At 34.4% G+C, this 22,671-nt stretch overlaps 2 protein-coding genes and 1 long non-coding RNA gene across 6 annotated transcripts; 2 read left to right on the forward strand and 1 right to left on the reverse strand.

Moving 5' to 3' along the window:
• Positions 1-657: 657 nt before the first annotated feature.
• On the forward strand, positions 658-5,906 carry LOC106626114 (alpha-tocopherol transfer protein-like). Its single transcript, XM_036377979.2, has 5 exons — positions 658-1,163; positions 1,657-1,764; positions 5,041-5,185; positions 5,249-5,462; positions 5,574-5,906. The coding sequence occupies exons 1-5, from the start codon at positions 892-894 to the stop codon at positions 5,726-5,728; spliced, it is 894 nt and encodes a 297-aa protein (XP_036233872.2). The 5' UTR covers positions 658-891; the 3' UTR covers positions 5,729-5,906.
• Positions 5,907-6,315: 409 nt separating this feature from the next.
• Positions 6,316-21,527, reverse strand: Zmynd8 (Zinc finger MYND-type containing 8). 4 transcript variants are annotated; one of them, XM_014247963.3, is made up of 9 exons: positions 21,180-21,527; positions 20,411-21,079; positions 16,876-18,436; positions 16,634-16,812; positions 15,783-15,867; positions 12,524-12,701; positions 9,227-12,453; positions 8,195-9,088; positions 6,316-8,060 (listed from the first exon to the last, which is right to left on the reverse strand). In XM_014247963.3, the coding sequence occupies exons 3-9, from the start codon at positions 18,385-18,387 to the stop codon at positions 7,695-7,697; spliced, it is 6,441 nt and encodes a 2,146-aa protein (XP_014103438.3). In that variant the 5' UTR covers positions 18,388-18,436; positions 20,411-21,079; positions 21,180-21,527; the 3' UTR covers positions 6,316-7,694. The 4 variants fall into 4 exon arrangements, with proteins under 4 accessions (XP_014103438.3, XP_014103437.3, XP_014103439.3 ...); XM_014247962.3 differs by having other exon boundaries at positions 20,411-21,123; XM_014247964.3 differs by having other exon boundaries at positions 21,175-21,527.
• Positions 15,069-15,950, forward strand: LOC118683738 (uncharacterized). Its single transcript, XR_004979613.2, has 2 exons — positions 15,069-15,640; positions 15,771-15,950. It is a non-coding gene; the product is annotated as an uncharacterized lncRNA (long non-coding RNA).
• Positions 21,528-22,671: the final 1,144 nt, after the last annotated feature.

Consider the following 22,671-nt stretch of genomic DNA (forward strand, 5'->3'; position numbering starts at 1 on the left):
GAATTTAATAAAAGCTCTATTCGATTCGCCAAAACTGCAAAAATGACGAAGAAAACAAAAAATTGGTATAAATACACACTGGCATAATTAAATAGAGATAAAACAAAAAATATTTTTTTAGAGTTGTGGAAAAAACAAACATCTGGTATAAGCTAAATGAACAAAAGGAGGTAATTATTACAAAGCTCGCTTTAACTCGTCAAAATTTGAATAGCGGCGAAAAGAACAATATATATAGATATAAAAATAAACTGGCATAATCAAATAGAGATTCCAGCTTCAACTTGGAAAGCCAGCACTGAAAGATTAGTACTTTTCAATCGATTTACTCCGTTACAGTCTCTGAAGGAGACTGTAAAACAACAACAAAAAAATTATTTGGCTTTATGAACTCGCCTTTACTTCGATGTGAGCCTGTGGCACCACTGTGCACAGCAATTCGCAATGATCGTAATGAAAATTTCTACTTGCAAGTAATAGCTTTTGCGCAACAACAGTAACAACACCAAAACCAACAACATGACTAACAATAAAACCGATAAAATGCAATAAGAAAGTCAACAAAAGTTAGGCAACTGACAAACAGGGTAGCATGCAACAACAACAATTCAAAAACAATAGCAATCAGCGAAATTACCAGTTTCGCTTTCAAACTTGTGTACGGAACATTTTCATTTCATTCGTAGCGCAGCGTGCGCAAAGACAACTAATTCGCCAAAGAGCTTTAGACAAATTTGTCCGTGGATTAGGAAAGTTTTTAGTCCTTAAAATTGGTCGTGCCTAGTACATATGTATATGATAATGAGCAAAAGTGTTTGTGTAGACTAAAAAATACGAAATATTAAATAATCAACTAAATAAACAATAAACTTTACTAGTAACTCTTATACTATGAAGCTCGCTGATTTGAACGAGCAATATGCTCGCTTCCCGGAAATCTCACGTGACGAGATGAGAAAATTCGTCAATTGGATACACGCCCAACCGCATATGCAGAATTTGTCCGAAGAGGAAGCTCTGCACTTCTTTCACGCCTCCATGAACAGCATGGAAATGGCCAAACAGGTGCTGGACACCAATCTAACGGTGCGCACACATTGCGATGATTTCTTTACGAATCTAGACTGTGAGCGCTCAGAGCTGCAGCGGGCCATGCGAACTGTGTAAGTGACCGTTATGTTTAAATTTCTCTACATAAGTATGTGTGTATTGTAATTTGACTCTATTAAGGACTGAAAGCTTCGTAAGGTCTACAAAATTTTCATATATGTACATATATAATACACAATGTGGTAGTACTCGCCGACTACGATTCCACTAACTATATATCCTGCCTTTTCTAATGAACGAAGATCACTAAGAGAATTCACTCCTATAGGAGTATACACATGCTTAGAATTCCAAAAGCCTAATAACACTGTCAAGCTCTTTACTTGTCAATAATCAAATCAAATCACGATGCTGAATATTACTGACTACCACATAGACGAGCAACGAATAATTATCGTAATCGGATGTTACGTAATATAGGTACTCATATTAATATATGGTTGAAGACAATAGGGGGCTACTTTCAAAACAATAAATGTATAAGTATTTTATAAATACACATTTTCAATTTTATGTTAATATTTTATTTTGAATCACTATTTATAGCTCCATTTGCCCATTGCCACAGACCACACCCGAGGGTTATCGCGTTATAATCGGTAAATTAGCAGATACAAATGCATCGAACTTCAATTTTGTGGACTGCATGAAACTGTAAGTAATTGAATACACATTATTTATTATCCTATATTTATTTCTGTTAAAACCAATTTCATGAAAAAAGGTTAAAAATCAAAAGAAAATACTAACATTTATATTTTGTCATATTTAATATATAAATAGGTGCAATTAATAAAAAAAGTTTACTTTTTGTACTTACATATATACATTATACATTATTAACTTTTAAAACTTATGTTTTAAACAAGTAAAGTAATTAAAATGGCATTAAAAGTTTTGTTAAACGTTTTGTAATTGCGTTGCGAATCTCCCAAATTTGTTTTTCGGTTCACTTTAGTTAAATTTATTACACTTTCAACTACGAAAACATACACTGCTAGAATATACATATTTTTTATACCTAAATACAATATATAAAATCATATGTAGTAACAAATACATCAATAACAGCATAGCTAATAGAGCATTGCATTTAAAATTACAGTTTTCCCCAATTAATTGTTTCCGCTGCATATTTGAATTTACCAGTTGATAAACAAAATCAGAAAAACCTTTAGCTTCACTTACACCGAAGCTAGAATACCCTTCACAAATAAAAAAGTTTCCATACAAGAACTTTATTTTTATCGGTATGACAGTTATATGTCGATTAAGACCCCTTGTTCCGCCTAGGAGCTTAAGGAAAATATATATGCCACAGCGGTCCAATCTCAAAAATTTATTCGGAGGTCGTAGGGTTGTCTTGGGCAATATTCTATGCCAAATTTCGTGAAGATATTTTGTAAAATAAAAAAAGGTTTGCTTAGAAGAACTTTACTTTCATCGTTCAGTTTGTATGGCAGCTATATGCAATACTGGTGTGGGAAAATTTCAGAAAGATAGTTCAAAAACTGGTTTGTAAAAATAACTGAACAAAATTATTTCACTTTCCTTATAAGTGGTTAAAAATGGTTAGTAATTTGAAAAATCTTTTTTACCATTACGCCTTGATCAAATAATCTTCAAATTACTAGTTTAGTATTAATATACCAGTAATAACTCTAAAATGGTTTTGTTGCGATAACTTTTCGCTATTTTGTTGAGCTCGACAATGGACTCAATAACAACCAAATAAATCGCCTGATGTCAAAGTAAATTAAAAATAACAGTATTTGCCGAGTTCTAAAGTTCATTTCAAAGTATACGAAGTTAATTATGCCAGTCTCGTAGTTGTAATTACTAATTATATTTTGAGTATGCTCGTGTATACAAGTATGCGAGATGTATCTCAACATGTGTCACGTAAAGTTTAAAAAAAATATATATAAACATATACATATATTATATTATTATAAAACATCTGCATCTTACATAGACTATGAATTTAGATCCATTTATATGTCAAATGAAGTGAAATTAGCTCGTTAATTTGAGAGATTACAAATTAATTAGTAATTAACCGTTGTTCAGCTAGTAGAAATTGCGTGTTGATGTCAAGTCAGTAAACGTTTTTATTTTAATTGAAATCCCTGCAATTTATATATACATATGTGTATGTTATACTACTTACATTAATGTAAATTGTACAGATATTGATTTAGCATCCCTGCAGTGAAATCAACTAATCATAAACTAGGTTAGAACTAATATGAACCAATATACAAATAGCCAGCTAGCTGCCTTCTTTTATACAAGTAACTGGTATTTTTTACGTGTTAATATCCTAGAAGTCAATGCTCAAATTGCGATCAGAAATAAACCAGTCTCACATTAGTCCAAAACGAAGACATACACTGTATATTTCAATTTATATAATGCGGAACAATATCAATTTGGGGTTTGTACAGATCCTCCATGGTTTCAATGAAAAAATACCAAATCGTAGACGTAATTATGTTATCTTTGAGAATTAACATATATACTTATATGTATATATTATGTAAGACATCTAATTCGAGGATAAAAATATTTTGAGAATGTCCATAGATATAAAATGTGTAAGTGGCAAAGCTTTGTGACACTTCTGTGGACTACCAATTCTTGAAAACCATATTTCCTCTGAAAACAGAAATTGGAGAGTTCTTTCGAAAAATTTCAAAGATATGTTGCTAATGTTTAGTCCCTCCCGATTAATTGTATGTTGGTATTTTTGGCATACATAAGACTCGGTCGGCTTGTAGAAAATAGATATAAATAAAGGTATGCACTGCGACTTTTGGTTTATGGTAGCCTAATCTCACTTACATTACTTTATATCGCAGAACCGATAGTTTTACGGCCAGGTAAAGGCCAGGACCACTGAGTCATTTCTAGGGAACCTAATTTTTTTCCTTCCATTCTTTGTGCGGCGTTTAGGATTACCCTTTACCGGTATATTGTTTAAAACCCCTATTGTAATTAGAATTTTTAAACCGTACTTAGGGAGCATGGGACATTAAGGTTGGAAATCCAATTGGGCAAGCATTTTTTTCGTAAATATGGATAGTGTGACGTCCATAGTACAAATTCTAAACCGTTTGCATAATTTATGTTCGTCGCCTACACCGTGTGTAGGTTATATAATTTTCCCATTTTTTTCTTAAAAAATAATGGATAGTTTTAAAACACATACTTGAAAGTCGTCATGCAAAATACTTAGCTTGAAGCCAATTAATGTGTCACACTTCATAAAAATAGCTTTTCATGTTTTACGACAACTTAATTTATATATGCACGAGTTGGCTCATATCTATATATACAGATGTGTCTACGATCACAGTTTGCTAAGTCTGCGAATTTATGTAGACTCTTTTATTTTCTTTGTTGTTGTCTGAAGCTAAATTTAATATCCTGGCTCGCAGTTCAGCAGCGGCAGTTTAGACCTGTTAAAATCTTGTAGAACAAATTTTGAGCTAAACGAAGCTTTCCACCGCATATTTCATGGTTTTCTTTTTCATTCCATGCAAAATTAAAAAGACTATATTGCTTTCACCTGATAAATAAAATCATTTTAAACCAACAACAGCTAATATTTTTTCTGCAGCTGAGCCGTTTTAGATCTCGACGCTTAAAAAACTTGCTTGTCTTTCAGGACTCGGTTAATTCCGCACTTATGCGAATTGCGCCCCTTGCTTCGGTTGAGCGGAAGGTGGCATATCATTGGGTTATTAATATAAATTGAAAGAGCTTGATAATACTTATAGTATAATAACAGTAGAATTAAATATGCGAATAAACTACTGTGATAAAAACCTTTTCTAAGTCTAGATCTCGTGTTCGCATAACCACAACAGTTCGATTTAAAACCGTTACATCTGGCAAATGAATATAATTTATTTCTAATTATTATAGTTATTGTATGATTTTTGACATGTGGATGTCTGAAGACGGCATACGTCCGGGTCACATTATGGTAATGGACTTAAAGGGTGTCACTTTGGGGCATGTGGCACGCATCGGCATTTTTCAAATGAAAAAGTTTCTCTTCTATTTACAGGTGAGTGTTTTCAAAACTCTCTTTTTTACAAGATTTCCAACAAAAAATATGACTCTCTTGCAGGAAGCTGCCGCGATACGTTTGATTGGTTTCCATTTCATTAATATTGTACCGTTTATGGATAAAATTTTGGCACTGATGACACCATTTATGAAGAAAGAGCTAACCAGTATACTGTATATACACAATAATCTAGAGGATTTCTATAAATTTGTACCACAGTCTATATTGCCTAAAGATTACGGTGGTGATGAGTTGGAATGTGTGGAATTCAGAGGTAGTAAATGTTATAAATATTATTATATGGAATGGAAACTATTGTTATTGTTTAATTAGTTTGAGTTCTCTCAATTATAAAATCTACATTTAACCATATTATACTTTTCAGAAACCGTTTACGCTAAGCTTAAAGAAAATCGGGAAGAAATGCTGCAATTCGAAAAGCGTCATCAAGTAAATGAGAAATTGCGTCCGGGAAAACCGAAAAATGCCTCGGAGCTGTTCGGCATTCAAGGGAATTTCAAGAAATTGGATATTGACTAAAGTTTTTAGATTTAACAGCATTTTTTGTTTAAGTTTATAAAAATGATATAGTTATCTAAAGGTATTCTTAAAAAAATGGTGTTATTTTTTTTTTAATTTTAGCGAAAAATTGTAAAAAAAAATTATTCTAAAATGTTAAATAAAAAAATTTAAGTTTTTTTGTTGTAGCGGGAGAAAATATTACTATAGTAATTTTGAAGCATGGTGCCGAGTTGATAGTCCTTGACCGGATAAAATTCCGGGTTCGTTCAGGTTACTTAGACCTGACTGTCGTGGGAACGGCATTTATAATTTTGTCTATGGAAATCATGCCGTTCTGTTTTAAATTATGAATTTTCTCATACAAAATATACAAATAGATTAGGTCTGCTTAATTTGCTTAACTTTTTGGAATAAGAATTTCGATAACTTATTATAACAATAATAGCAATAAAAATTTTTAATATTTCCATTTGTACGCCGAGTGCGTTTTTCACAAAGATTAGTATTCTAATTTGTTTTAAAATTTCAAAATCAGAATTCAACGCTGTATACTCTTATTATTCAAATAAAAATCATCTTAATATATTGCAATAATAACAAATACATTTTTTAATATTTAAAATATTTTCCGCTTTATTTTAATTTAATTATTTAGGAAAATTATGGAATTCAAAATAGGTTCAAGTCCAGTTGTGAATAGTTTCTTCTGAGTAATACATACATAGCTATACACATACGAAATAAAATGTGTACATTCGTTATAGATAATCTATACTCAAATAAAATACTATTAAATATATTTACATATAAAGTGAAGAAAAAACAAGAGTAGTTAATACAAGAAGCTTGATTCAATATTACGAAAATGATTATAAATTGTATGTGTCTGTGCTGCATAATTAATCCATAATGTGAACTAAAATTACATTTCGTTATCTCAAAACAGATTTTTAACATAGTTGTTTTTTTTTGTAAGTTTGTAGTTTTTTATAATATTTTGTTATATGATCATTATTATAAGTAAGCAATCTGCCTAGTTTATATATTTTTAGACTCTTGATTATAGTTTTTTAATTAAATAGTTAAATATCTGCTATATTCATAATTAAAAGCTAATAACGGTATGATAATATAAATATATTATATTCAGTAGGTATATGTTCTATAAGTATAAGTATATCTACATACATATGTATGCCGGATGTAAGTGGGTATGTTTTAATGCATCATATACAAATGTGTTTGCGTGATTTTTTACATTTATGTTTGTTTGTATTTTTGTAGATATGATTTAATGAATTCTGTCTGTATGCTGCTATATATATTTACATATAGTTCACTGTTATAATTCTCAAACGGAACGATACTTTAAAATTACTTAAACTTATTTAAATTTATAATTTATACAACTTATGATGTAGGCATACGTTTCGAGTACAGTTAACTGTATTTATGTTTGATTCCTTTTTCATATACATTTGAAATTCAGTTACTTTAATAACTAAACTTAACACTTTTATTTACAAATCTTAAAACTACTTGGTTAAATAGGAAAACTTAAACAAAAATATCGAATTGAAAACATGTTTGAGTGTATAGCACTTCGTTGTAATTGTTGTAAACTGTGTCTTGAAGGCAAGCAATTGAAAGCAAACACACTTCTTACCATTTTAGAATCTCATTGACGCATTCATTAATTTTCTTCGTACAACTTATAACATTATTTCCTCACAAATGTAATGGATAGCGGCGAACTTTCGATCATTGTCGCTAATGAATGCTTCTTTGTCACTGCAGCGGCTGCTGTTGCATTTGTTACTGCGCTTGGCGTTTTGGCTCGCAATGCAGCTCCAGTTTTTTTAAACTTTCCGACGCATTTGTTGCTGCTTCTATTGCTGCAGCTGCTGCTTATTCGTATTGCATTTGGTGTGGACGCTGTTACTTCTTGATTGCCGGCATTTGAGCACGCGTCCTCGACTCATCATCACATCTGCGTCGGCCGTAGCATGCCACAAGGCATCGATGTTGCCGCTCCACTGGTTGCACTATGCATGTTGGTCATTGTTTGTTGCAAGGCTGCAGCAGCCGCACGATTTCGTGAATTGCTTCTTGACGCGGACATATTCGATGATGTACCACCACCAACACCACCACTGATATTTCCAGTGCCACCGCCACTAAGCATACGTTGATGATGCTGTTGTTGAGATGTTAATTGAGTCATCGCCTGTGTGACATTCGATCCTGGCGCTGTTATTGTCGCCATATTCGCAGCGCCCACATTATTATTGGGAGCTGCGCTGGTAAGTTCCCAGCTATTGCCGCGTTGTACCAGTGCAGTGATGGGAAGCTAGTGTGTGTGGAATAGAAAAACAAATAAATTAGTGTGCATAGTTACATTTTAATATGTTTGTTGTTTTCCAAATTCATATCTTCGCTTTGTAATCTTGAGCAAAAGTAAAAAAAAAATAATAATATATTTACCGGTATATTGACGCGTTGCACGGAGTACGTTGAACCGCGCAAATTTCCACCGCCGCTATTATTTTTTCCAGCATTGCCGCACTGCGGCACAGTGCGCAAATATGTGTTGGAGGGCAATTTCAGTAACTCCGTGGCTGTCCCCGAGGCCACTCCCACGCCAGTAGCATTGGCAGCGGCAATTGAGTTAATCGAGCTAGTAGCTGAACTGCCCAGAGTAGACGAATTTGAGGCGGTTTGCGAATGACTTACTTTTGATGCACAGTGCTTATCCTTTTTGTTGTTCGTTGTGCTTTTGTTATACATTGTTGATTGCTGTTGCGGTGATGCAGACATAGAAGTTGTTGTTGTGACGGCCATCATATTATTATTGGAATTCTTACTACCACAACCAACATGCTGTTGTTGTTGTTGTTGTAGACCCATTGCCGACACCGTCGTCGTCATAGTACTAACGGTTTTTGGCAAACTATCGCTAGCGCTGGCAATGGTCGGGCGTGTCTGTGCACAGGTGGCCGAATGACGCGACCAATGCATCTGTTGGCAGGGATAATCACAATACGATGTATTCCAGCAGCAATAGAACTGTGCCTCTCGCCCACAATTTGAACACCACTGCTTCTTTTTAGTTTCCTCGATGGATCTCAAACGTTCTTGCTCGCATTGCTTGCGTATCTCGTTGGAGATGCGAGTTTTCTCATTCTCCATACTTTTACGCATTTCGGAGAGCATCAAATCGGAGGTGCGTTTTAGTTCGGCAATTTCTTGTTCATACGCTTGCTTGGTGCGCTCAAGCTCTATTTTTAGTATTGTTATTTTAGCTTGTAATACGGATTCATCGCCTTCCGACATCTCTAACATGGTGTCCTCCATGACGGATATAAAAAAGTCCGTTAACTAAATAATAAATAAAACCACAAATAATGCTTATAATAGTACGAATTAGTATAGTTGGTGTAAGTATAGAACTTTTTACACCACCCTCAGCCAACTTCTCTACGTTGAATATTTATATATTCTTTGAATTTCACTCACCTTATGCGCATTCTCTACCAGCGTCTGACACACCGGTCCCGCTTGTGAGGGAAACATAGTCGTGCCGTCCGATTTCAATGGGCCGTTAGGACGTTGCATCAATCTAGGTGGACCTCGGCATATTGCATCCGTAACCATGGACGTTAAACTAGCTGTTACAATATCTACACTGGAGCTGCTAGCCGCGCTGATTACGTTACTCGAAATGCCTACTGCTTGTGGTATAGGTAGTTCCACTGCTGGAGATATAGACACGACACCGCTACCACCACTGACGTTAATGTTATTGCCACTCATTGGCATATTTGAGCACAAAGCAGCGCCTACTGTGGGTGTCAAAATATTAGACGATGATTGAGATAGTCCCGCCAATGGCGGTGGTGCTGACATGGTGAGTGGAGTAAGTAGAGCAGGACCGTTTGGACCAATATTGCCATTGCAAGTGACAAAGGGTGTGACTATTGCCGCCGAATTGATAGCAACATTCGTTACGGAATTCGTGTTGAGCAACATATTATTATTGTTGTTTGTGCTACCAGCATTATTATGGTCGCCTAACACCGCCAACACTGCAGGTGTTTTGGAGACGGCAGTAAGCGGTGGCACTGGTATAGAATGTGTGTTGGTATTGTTGCTACTAACGGTGGCATTTCGTTGAGGCTCATGCGGCGACCAAGCTTGTCTTGGTATAGAGACCATACTATTCTTCAAGAGTGTCCGTTTCAAGTCGTTACTATTTGCTAAGGGCGATGTAGAGGGCGGCGATAGAGCAGGCGATGAATGTGGCGCGCTGGAAAAGTTGTTGCGCGTTGCACTAATATCAGGCGTAGCGCGATTCGGAAATGATTTGCGTGCGCGTTGAAGCGGCTGAAGCGTCTGTGGCGATTGTGATTGAGTTTGCACTTGAGGCGGTGACGATGACGGGGGTAATTGTTGTTGTTGCTGTATTGTAGCACGATTCCCTGTATTATTTGCTGATATTGTGTTTGTTTGTGTCTGCGGCTGTGACTGAGCAACAGCTGAAGCTGGCAGTGGACCATATGGCACGCCTCGAGTATTCGGTCGTTTATTAGGGGGACTTATATGGATACCAGGCGAAGACTGCACATTTGGCATATCCATTGCAGCAGCACCCTCGGGCGTTGTTTGAGCAAGTGGTTTGAATGCAACTAGACTGGGTTGCGTGTTGCGTTGGTTTTTGGCATTCACACGTTGAATCATAGTGTCACCTACACGTACCGCATCGGGTAACGGCGCAATACGTATATTGGTTGCATTATCGCCACTAGACGATGTTGTGTTCAGCTCTTGATCTGTAGCATTAATTGTGGCAGCCGTGGTTTCCTCCTCATCTGACATTACTTCTTGTTTGACGAGTGACAAGTTCGGCAGTACAGCCGGCACTGCGACGACAGGTAATGATACCTGCGAAGAAGTGCCAACGTTTGCTTTCGGTGTTGACACAGCTTCCGTTGTAACCTTGGACGCTTTTTCGTTCAAATGTTTATTGTTCTGTCCACTTATGTTGGCAGCTATTTGCATATCTGCTTCATCATCCGAAGTAATTTCTTTCTTTATCTCAATAAAAGGCACTAAATCTTTTAGTATGTGCGTATTTGTTGTGGATTTGCTTGTACTTTTTTTGCTATCCTCCATTTTATTCGTGCCGCTACTGCTGCTGCTGCTGCTTTCTGCGCTCTTGTTGACATTTGCATTACTGTTATCATTATCAGTACTATTGGTGGATCTAATTGTTTGTGTACCGCTTGCTGTATCTGATGCCGCATCCGCTTTCTTTACATCACTGTCAGCGTTTGCTGGCCCCTCTTCTATTGCTGTGTTCATTGCCGCTAACAGCTTTGTACATTCATCGGGCTTTGTCATTGGTGTCTGATTATTCTCCTTCGATATCTTCTTAATTGTGACACCGTGCTTATTCTTAACCAAGTTCTCCATTAAGGTTTGAGCATTATTCGGTGACGAAGTTAGTGGTGCCAACGTTGCTGCGGCAGCAAGCTCTTCCTTTACAGCGGCTGTTGGCTTAGCTTCCACATTCAAATTTGTGGTGTTGGAGCAATTTGAGATAGGTACTGCTATAGCGGGTGCAGCTTTGCTTTCGGAACCAATTGCCACTGTTAATGCATTTGCATTTGTTTTAATTGTAATCATTGGAACACGTGGTTCATGCTTGGCATGCTTCGTGCGTGGACGCTCGGTTGTGTCAGTCATTTTAGTGGTACTATCAACACTACTGCCGCTTGTATTTATACTTACGCCACAAGTATCAACGCCATACTTACGCTTGCTACTAGCTTCCGCATTGCCATCGGCATTACCAGTAAGGATGGCACCAGCTAGCAAGCGCTGATCATTTTCTTCCTTGTCGAATTTTATCACCTTCGGCATTGGTAGCTCCAGTTCTTCTCCAGCCTCTTTTTTGTGTTCGCTAGAGGATTTGCGTTTCAAAATGACGGCGGTCACCTTTGACGAATTGCTATCGTCAGAACTTGCTTTGCTAACCACTTCATACTTAGGCGTAATTATGGCTGCCTTGACATCACCAACACCACAACTTGTACTTGTAATACTACTGGGCTTCTTATGCGGACTGACAGAATGATCAGAATCGTTGCTCGACTCTGTTGTACATGCTTTTTTTATAATCGACAAATGATTATCCGCCGTCTTGACAATTTTATATTGTAACGAAGGTTTCGGCACCAACGCCTGTTGCCGTTTCATATAGTCCATCACACCGGGTATCATCATTTCCAGTTGTTGCAGCTCCTCAGTCGGTTCGTAGGGTGTTTTGAATTTGGCATACTTAAATGCGCCCACTTTAGTTCTAATCTTCTCAATATGCACCTCAACTTCTTTAATACAATCGGCCAACTCGCGCGCCGAACGCTTGCCAGTTTGTGTATTTGGATCCTGCTCCGAATAGAGAAAGCAATCTTTGATCGGCACAAAAGCACGATCATGTTCGCCGAAAAAACGTACATTCACATGGGAGAGTCCCTGTCCGGGACCCATGGCTTTTGCTGGCCAATACGGGAATCCCTTCAACTTTGCCCAAAGTAAAAGATGTGGCTGCGCGCAAACATCCACAAACCAATCGGTACGCGTATTGGCGTTCAAATAACATTCGCCACAGGTGTCAATTTCGTTTGTCTCCTGCCGACAAACTTTCAATATGGATTTGGCAGTAAACACCTCTTTACTAGAGCCTGGAATAAATTAATTTTCATTTATTATTATGAAAAACGGTTGTACTCTTATTTGTTTCTGCTAACTCACTGCCACTGCTAAGAATGAGAGCATTGTGTAGTATCCACTTTGTTTCGTTCAGGAACTCTTCGGAACAACGGAAGGCGCGTTTCTCAATTTTCTCCTGTAACGTAGTGAATGTAACTGGATTTGCAATGTACTTGGCGTAATGTAATAGATTACTCTCGGTGTATAGGAACTTGGTATACTGCAATGGGCAATGAAAAAAAGAGGATTAGTAAACAAATTATATATAAATATAAAATTTAAAAAAATAAATATATGTTTCTTTATAACTATTGTGGATTTTAATTGTATTTACCATATTATATTATTATTGTAAGTAAATTACTAAAAAAATCGCTTTTGTTATATAGTTTTCTGGTTGACAAAGATTACTTACTAAACTAAATATAAATCTAAAAGGGGAAATATAATTTAGCAATTTAATTATAAAACTTATGTAAAAACCTAATATGACTCACCACATTTCAATTACCTAACCAAAAAAGTTCAACTTTTTTACAATATATGATTTTTACTTATTATAAATAAGCATATCTACCTTTAAATAGCTCTCCTGTGATGATTTAATGTATTAAATATTTTAATAGCTACAAATACGTATGTCTACAGAGGTGCATCAAAGCTTAATTCGAAAAGAAATAGGTCAATGTAAATATGCATTTATGTAGGTATTTATATCTGAATATGTATCATTTTCCATCAATTATATCACTACTATGTACCCTAAAGTGGCAGATAAACCCCAAATAATACCTATCAACTATCTAAATGTGTTTGATTCAGATTGCATATACATATATTACATAACTAGGTACATTATTATTAACAAAAGTGGCAAAAGAACGGACAAGTAACAACAGGAGTGTAACAATGTGACTGTAATGAGAAACAGGTAAGGAAATAGAAAGCATGCAGTGGGGAGTATAATTAAATATACATACATTTGTATATTTCTATATACAAATACAAATATTACGCTCTTAACCGGTAAATTCGCCGCAAATTTCAAAAGAGAAGAAAAACCCAACGCATCAGAGCGTATGCGACAGAAAAGTATCGAAGAGCAACTGTAATGTATGTGAAAGCAATAAAATAGTAGTACTTGTATTAAACAAGTTTGCCACATATCCAACAAATCCGGATATAATTGAAGATATTCGTAATTTCAAGTACATAATTACTTAATGCAAACAAATCGGGTCTGACATATGTACATGCCTGTATTAAATTGTTAATCCATATATATGTACATACATATATATACATACATATGAGCATATCATACATTTATTTTCCAGCTATGACTTAGACTTCCATTCGCGGCGTTAGCAAACCATATATTTCCTAGGTTAGTTAATTGCAAAGTATGTAATTTAGTTGAATTAAAGAAACGCTGAATAATGACCGACATTCAATATATGCGCTGCACATATTTATACATACATATGTATATAATTACATATATCCAGACCAGTAAACATGCGCTGTTGTCCAATGCTTACTAAAGAAGACATTTTAGCGACACGCTCATGGCTCATATATACTATACATATAGATACGTATTTACACGTTTATTTTTGCATTTTGCATTTCAACTGGTTTCTTCTATATATGTACGTAAATAATATTAATTTTTCAATGTATAATAATTTAAATTTAAAATGACCACTATAATCTTCCGTCATCATCAATGTCAGTCCAAAATGTTTATAAAACATTGGTGGCTGCGTAACCGGAACAGACCGGAATTAAAGCGACAGAAAAAATTACGCCTCAAAATCATTTTCAAAAACTTTTTTTTGGAATATTTTATACTATTGCGTTATTGCTGCAAGAACATTCCAACATATTCCTATTGACTATTGAATTATTGAAAAGTATTATATGATGCGTTTTTATTGCACATCATTGTGCGTATTATCAGATTCTTATTTTGCTGGTAAATTATGGCATTATCAAAATTATTTGTCATAGCAGCAATTATGACTAAGAAATTATTTGATTATGTACAAACTAAGCATTACATATACATACATACACATGTATTTATATTTGGTATATCGATATTTTATTTAATTATTTAATTTATTACAAATTTACTTTAATGAACATACGCAAATAAGAATATATGTATATGTACCTACATACATATGTACCATATATTTATGTACATAGATAAACATGTTACATGCACATAATTAAATACATATATAATGTCTAACATTAGCTAACTATTCGTCCCGGTTTGGCCGGTCCGGATTCCGAGTAAGGCGTCCCGGGCTTAGAAATTACAAAAAAGAATGAATTGAATAAAATTGTGTTGCTCTCTCATCTATTATATTCGCGATTTTCAGTGAATTATAATATGGAAAAAATCGATGTCCTGGATTTTGCCGGAACAAATATGGTCACCTAATTCTAACATCATTGATTAATGAGTAAGCATACATACATGTATGAGTAGAAGGTACTTGTTATAAATTATATTATATTTATAAAATTAAAACTACTTTGATTACGATAACCAAGTTGTAGGGAATAACCTCGTATAATTAAATATACATATGTATATTTCTATATGCAGTGCCAAAAAACTACATACATATATATGTAAATGTGAACATATGTATGTACAGCACATATTTATATAAACGAACATATGTATACTTGCACTCATATCAAGCAGCAAGCAGATTGAAAGTTAAAACAACGATTAGTTGTTGCTGTCTCAGCTGTTGCTGTTGTAGCTTTTTCTATAAAATCGAACCAAGCTAACAGAAATCTCCATTGCTGTAGTAGAGACGAGTTCGTAAAATTCACGATGACTATAGCGTACGCGAAGCAAATAAACAATAAAAAAAAAAAAATAAAATTAAATGTGATAGCAAAGACGACGAAGCGTCATGTGATGAAACACAATACAATTGACCAAATGAATAACAATACGAAAAACTTGATTGTGTCGGTATCTGACAAATATATACAATAAACTATTTTTAATGTTTTATATTGTTTCGTCTGTTTTTTGATATTTAACTCGCTAAAATACAAGTGCGAGTTAATACATTTTTCATTCATGTGGAATTATATATGTATATTGCATAATGGAATTAGATGGACGTAATAAACATTTCAAAATTTGGTGTTCTATTTCTTTAAATTTTGACACACATTTGCATCAGTATTCATATACTTATGCATATAGGTTTTTATAAATGTACATACACACAGATTTTGTTTGTAATTTTAGATATTTACTCACCCCTTTAACCATTTTCATGCGTTTCAAAGCGAACGAAAGAAGCTGACTTAGCACATCTAAGGACATCTCATTGCGACGAGAACTGCTGTTGGAACGACGAAAGAATATCAAGGAATTAGATTGTTTAAGTTTTAGATTTCAAATAAATATAAAAATTATTACTGAGAATGCATTAGATTTGCCATTTTTTCTGACATAAGAGCAACGTTTTTTTTACACAAATACCATGGAAAACAGACATAATTGCAATAAAGTCATTAGAGCTATTTTAAATAATTTACAGTTCAAAAATACTAAAAAATCGAATTTTAAATTTTAAAAACATAGAAATTTTGTAAAATTTTTGAACATAAATTGTTTTTTAAAAACTATTTTAATAGTATAAACAATTATTAAAGAAAACGTTTAGACTTTCAACAAATACTGGTTTACAATTTTAGTTTACAATAAAAATTGTTGTTTAGAAAAATATTTTATTGGCTTACACAATTATTAATAAAACCTCATTAAATTTTTTTCATTCCATGAAGAATCAATGAAGACCACGACTGTCAGGTCTACGTAACCGAAAGGGACCGAGACTTTTATCCGACGCAAACTATTTTACAACAGTTAATGATCTATTAAATTTTAATTCCAAATTCGGTATGGCGTAAAAAACTGATTAGGATTTTGATAATATAATCATAAATCAAATAGATTATAAATTAAAAAAAGAAAAATTATATACGATTTTAAGAAAACTAGTCTGGTAAATATTTACAATATAAAACCAAATTCTCTCGTAAAAAAATTGGAAAGTCTTGCAAACTGTATTCAAATCGAATGAAAATTTAAGTCTTTGAATTTACCGTTTGGGGCCATTAAGTACGTTCTCCACACTCGTGCACTCTGGACATACCCACGAATCATCTAATTTTGTGGCAGCTGTTACCTTAATGCAAGTACAATGGAAGCAGCGTACACATTTGGAACACGGAAATAGGTCGACACACTCACGGCATTTCCAACAAAAGCTATCCCAACCTCTCTGGAAATTTTTGTGAAACTTACAAATTATTTGTTTTCTCTAGACAAAACTTATTGCACTTACCTTTGGCGGTGGTGCCCAATAATTTATTAAACGTGCCTCTACACTATCTACATTAGACGTTGTGGCAATATTTACTGCGGCCTCACGCTCCAACGTTGTGTCCAGCAAAGAACTTGTACTACCCGCAAAACCGGCAACCGATGCATTGCTATCGTTGATTGTATTACTCTCTACCACCACCATATTTATATCATCATCTTCACCACCATTGACAAAACTACGCTCGCCATCATCCGCTTCTGATGAAACTTCGCCTTCATCGTGTTTGACACGATTCAAAAATTCCATTTGTTTCTGCACAAATTCGGAATTTTGTGAGCGCATATTAGTGCGTTTGAGCATCTTCTCATCAGATGGCCAACGTTTAAGCTTGCCGGTTGAGGTATCCAGAATATCTTCACTTTTGCGATTGACGCTCTTGCTGCGTGAACGTCGCTGCAAAGTGCTCGATGTCGAACTGCCGCTATCGTCTTTCAAAGGAGCGAATTTACTAGGTTTGCGCTGCTTTTCGCCATGGTAATGATGATGATGATTATGGTGATACTGTTGTTGTTGTTGGTGCGCGTAATTTTGTTCATGAGCATCCTTTGGCGCACTCTTTTGGCGCTTTCGCACAGCATCGGTTACAAATTCACTCAAGACCTTTGATTCATTCACGGAACGTTGGAGTGCAAGAAATTCACGTGATAGCGGTGTACTACTGCGTGCAAGAAAGCGTACATTTTGCTGTTGTTGATTATGTTGTAACGAATCCGGGGATTTCTCTTGGTTAGGAGATATTAGTTTGTCTGCATCTGAGACAACAGCCTCAGCAAGCTCATCGATTGTTCTGCGTGAGCCATTTGAGATTTGACTAGGCGATGAACTCTGCACACCCAATTGAGTGCTGTCCACCGGCTGGTCATTCATCACCTGTACCATAATAAGTTTATTATTTTTTGTTTTCATTGGCAACAATTTAGGCTTCACGGTCAGGGCGGAAACAATTTGTACCGGTACTGGACAAATACCCACACCTTCTACAGACGCTTCTACTACTGTCTCGGTTTGTGAATTCAGCTTAGGTGCAGAGTTTACCAATGTTGTAGTTAATGTGGCTGCATTACTATTATCAATTTGGTTTACTTGCTCACTGTGTGCAGCAATATCAACTGTAGTTTGTTCTAATGCATTCAAGCTTGTAACCTTCAGGTTACGTTCATTTTCTTTATAATCATCACGCTCGTTGAAATCATCTTCCAGAAAGCTGCCATCTTCAGTTTCAGGCTCCGCTTGTTCTTCTTCACCTTCTTCTTGATTATATTCTACGTCCATATGTTCTTCATTACCTTCACTACAGTCCTCGTCCTCCATGTCCCCATCTTCCTCCTCCGTTACTGCCAAAATATTCGTAGAGATTAGGCCACTTTTAATAGCCGGTTCTAAGGTGGACGTAGTGACAACAATATGTTCATACGCCGGACCCGGTATCGAGTCGACACTCTCTTCAGCAGCCAACGTATTTTTCTCCATTACAGTGTTGATGATATCATAGGAATGCTGATATACTGCCAACTCAATGCTGAATACGTACGCAAAGGAATGGAAATAATTAAGAAAATAGTTAGTATGGTTGTTCGAACTAATTTAATTAATTATGTAAAGAGAAATAAAATAATATACACAAACACTAGCAATGACGAAAAAGAAAAGGTTAAAAACACGCCTGTGGTGTATGACAACCAAGACGAATGAACGATGATGCTGATCAGTTTATGTGTCGTACGTACATCGTTTTCACAGTCACTACACGGGCTACCTTCGTCTGCTACGATGAATATACACGAAGCAAAGTCAAATGCATATACACAGTCGATTAGAAAATTGTTATTCTTATTGCTATTGTATGCCATCTGAAACATAAAATGCCGAAAATAATTCCCCATACCCCCAAAACTCTTTTGCAACGAAAACAGCTATCCCATCAACTACTTACAGGTACGAAAAGAAGTACTCGTATACCGTATAATGCAATATGTATGAATATACAAACATATACATATGTGTTTGCAGATGTAAGAGTATTTGCGTTGTCTCATTTTGTTGGAAAACAAACGATAAGTATTCTCCAATTTCTAAAATATTGTGAGCAGTAGCCATCTCTTAATATCTATTGCTATTAAAATGTATATATGCATGTAAATATGTATGTACATATAAGAAGATACATAAGCAATACAATATTTTAGAAATATCACTTATAATTATATATAACTTATATTAATATGATCATACAAAACTTTTCTCTACTCGAAAACTTTATAGAAAGCGGATACATAGATATATCCGAATAATACATTGTATGCGTTTCTTCTTTAACAGTTTTCTTACGAATATATAGTGTAAAGACATAAATGAGAATGCATTTACGACACATTTTACAAAACTATACTATTGATTAATATGCTTTTTTATTCAATAATCCCAATTTGAAAAAGATGACAATTGTCATACCCATATTTAGAGGACTAGTAGCTAAGACCCCGATAATAATGTCCACTAAATTTTAGAAAGCAAAAATCAGCAACATATGCACAGAATAACAACCCGTTAATGCTATGACTTAAAATAAGAAAAAACCCGAAGTTAACTGGTTGCACAGACTGTATATTACACTTCACAAAAACAAAATATTCCATAGAAGAACTTGATTTTGATCGGTCAGTCCGATCTAAACAACTTTTTCGGAGATTGTACCATTGACTTACAAATAAAACAGTTCAGAGTCTATGGCAGCTATATGCTATAGTAGTCCAATATATATAATATATATATATGTATATATATAAAACAAATGAGCAGCATGGGTGAAAAGGATGTGTGCAAAATTTCATATCGATATCTCAAAAACTGAGGACGATCAGACAGTCGGGATGGCTAAATCAACTTAGCTCGTCTTGCTCATTATTTATACATAGTACATATATACATTTCATAAATTTATAACATCCTTCTGGGTGTTACAAACTTCGTGTCAAACTTAATATAACCTGTCCATGGTATAAATACAGTGCTTTCAACTGAACTTTTTTTCTAAGGTCAAATTAAATTAATTTGTCTTTTGTTGAACAATTGAATTGTCATATAATCATTCATTCAAAACTGAAATAATGGGGCAACTTTGGTAACAAAAAGATAATCAGATATTTGAAATCTGATTCAACAAAATAACACCTCCTCTCTAGATGATTTTTTTTTCTTTTTTTTTATACAGCTGCAGTCGTGTGCATCTACTATTGCAGCATCTTGCACACATACACATATAATCATTAGAAAAATTGGTCCTATCAGCAAAACTGTGGGCAATAAAACGGGATTCGCTTTAACTTGCCAATACATGGTACAATGCAGTTGTACTTAAAGTTGGTACTATCCACTCGTACAATGAGACACATTCAAAAAGGGCGATGAAGTTAATGTGCCAAACATTTCAAATAAAAAATATTTAAATAACATAATTAAATCATTTAAAATTAAGTATATAAAGTATACTTACATTTTGTGGCCTAACTCACAAGTAGTCGTCTTATATCTGCTCTCATTACCTTTGCCACTCTTCCCTATTGTCGTGACTTGCTGAGTTTAGTGCAAAGCTTATATTCGTAACCATGGAGTGCCAGCTCTACCTTAATTTCAACAGCCTGCTTTGTGTGATTTACATATGTGTATGTTATTTCCGATGCTTGAAATAGCTGTCACTGCTGACCAGCAGGACTATGGCGCTGTATCGATTTCTTAGCCGGGATATAACTCAAGCTCTTATAACGTTTACAGTGCAAATTTAATGATTGCTTAGAAAAGTGTGATTTCTCTAATCTGATTAATAAACCAATATTTGCAAACTATTTGTAAGAACTGAATGCCAATGGGTGCCATCAATACAGCATTTCCCACACTTTGCCGACAATATACACCTTTTCCACGCTGTCAATACTAGTAATATTTAAGTATAAGCAAGAATAATTGCTTTATGCATATGTACTAATATAATTTTACTTTTTAAAGTTCAATACGTGAAATCGCTCTTCTTCGTCGACTTTGTCGCCTGCACGATTCGCAAATCAAATCGTTCACTTATTTGTAAATGCGAATGTACATATATACACACAATTTTATACATATTTGACGTTTTAGTTTTTGTAATCCATTTTTTGCTTACGGCTTGCTGTTTAAAATAATCAAGTTTACATGAATTAAAAATGCGATCCACTAAAAGATGTAAATTTTCACTCAGTTTATCAACAAAACTATTTTACTAACTTTACCAATGAATTTTCATTAATTTTTTATACAATTTCCAATAATATTAGCGTTTATAACGTCGCTCGCGCGGCTGTGGCTCATTGTTGTCTGTCCGTCTTCCCTGGCTATTTTACTTCGTTGTTGTTCACGAGGTCTCGCCGCTATTCGCATTTCGTCGCATATGCAAAGCCAATGTGTACATTTGTTTTTGTTTGCTCTGTACGCTCACGTTAAAGCGAATATGTAGGAATATACGCATGTAATGTTTTAATCTGGTTGCGGCAATCAAACTAAGCTCCCTTTTTTTAAATCAAAATTGGACCATAATTAAAAAAAAAATAAATACTTTAAATTAGCAATTACAGCACAAACTTAGCAATTCCTTATTCGTTATTTAAGAAACGAAATAGTGTTCACGGCAAGTTCACGAAAAATGTATGGCAAAAATGGTAACAACAATCACAGTATTCGCCTCGTATTTCGCTGCCCTTTTTATTGTCGCTCAGCAGTTCTCTTATTACGCACTTGTAGCTTTTAAAGATTGGATGTTTTCTCTTAAATTAAACATATATTTTACAGTTTAGAAAAAAGATTTAAGTTTGACTTTTATTAATTGATTTTATTTATTTAAAAATAATTGCATGTAAAAACAAGAGAGATATTAGACAAAATATTTGGATATCGTATATTAACACTTAATCACATGCACACACATAAATAAAAATATAACAAATTAACTACCTTCGCATATCGCTTATACTTTTAATAGAAATTTGAATGAGCTTCAATTTTTTCGTCCATTTTATATACTCAGAAAAATACTTAGTCACACAAAATTTCATGAAATGCCTCCTAGGTTTAACGTGGCTCGCTCCAGCAGCTTATGTTGTATAGGAACTGTCTTATTTGTAAATGAAATATAACTGCATATAGATGACAAACCCATATGAGATCATTCTTATTAGTTGATGTATAGAAAGCCCTTTAAAGTGTGCACGCAAAGGAATTTATTTAATTAATTTTATTCAGTTCAGAATATAGTTGTTTTTATTTATTTTGTAATCCAATTGATCTTAAGGGTAGTTTTTCATTTGACATGTAGAAACAATTAACATCTAAAGGCTTTATCATAGTTTCAACTTGAGAAAATTTTTTTGTTATAACTTTTCAAAGGGAAACTTCCGAAACCTAACTTTTACCTTAATCGCTTAACACATTTGTATATCACAAAGGATTTTCTCTGATCGTATTAAAAGTAACGACAAATGTATATTTTTTGTACGTAAAATATTTAAATACACATATTTTAGTAATATGTATATTAATGATATATAAATACAGAGAAAGGCTTTTCTTATAAAACAAACTCAAAAATGTCTTTCCTTTGTGAAAAATTAACGTAATTTTTTTATCTATGGAGTTTAATGTTCAATGCTTGCTTTAGAAATCTATATTATGCCATTTTAGCTCATCAAATACATTTGCTTATTATTATTTTTAAATTTGTTTTCTACT

This window comes from Bactrocera oleae, chromosome 2 (assembly GCF_042242935.1).
Source record: "Bactrocera oleae isolate idBacOlea1 chromosome 2, idBacOlea1, whole genome shotgun sequence".
Lineage (NCBI taxonomy): Eukaryota > Metazoa > Arthropoda > Insecta > Diptera > Tephritidae > Bactrocera > Bactrocera oleae.

Excerpts from the sequence above, each read along its gene's own strand:
- LOC106626114 (XM_036377979.2), top strand. The coding sequence starts at position 892 with ATGAAGCTCGCTGATTTGAACGAGCAATATGCTCGCTTCCCGGAAATC. Across the intron at positions 1,765-5,040 it reads TTTGTGGACTGCATGAAACT|TTATTGTATGATTTTTGACA; the intron begins GTAAGTAATTGA and ends TAATTATTATAG. Across the intron at positions 5,463-5,573 it reads GGAATGTGTGGAATTCAGAG|AAACCGTTTACGCTAAGCTT; the intron begins GTAGTAAATGTT and ends TATACTTTTCAG.
- Zmynd8 (XM_014247963.3), bottom strand. The coding sequence starts at position 18,387 with ATGGAGAAAAATACGTTGGCTGCTGAAGAGAGTGTCGACTCGATACCG. Across the intron at positions 16,813-16,875 it reads ATTGGGCACCACCGCCAAAG|AGAGGTTGGGATAGCTTTTG; the intron begins GTAAGTGCAATA and ends AAAAATTTCCAG. Across the intron at positions 12,702-15,782 it reads GCATGAAAATGGTTAAAGGG|TATACCAAGTTCCTATACAC; the intron begins GTGAGTAAATAT and ends TGCCCATTGCAG.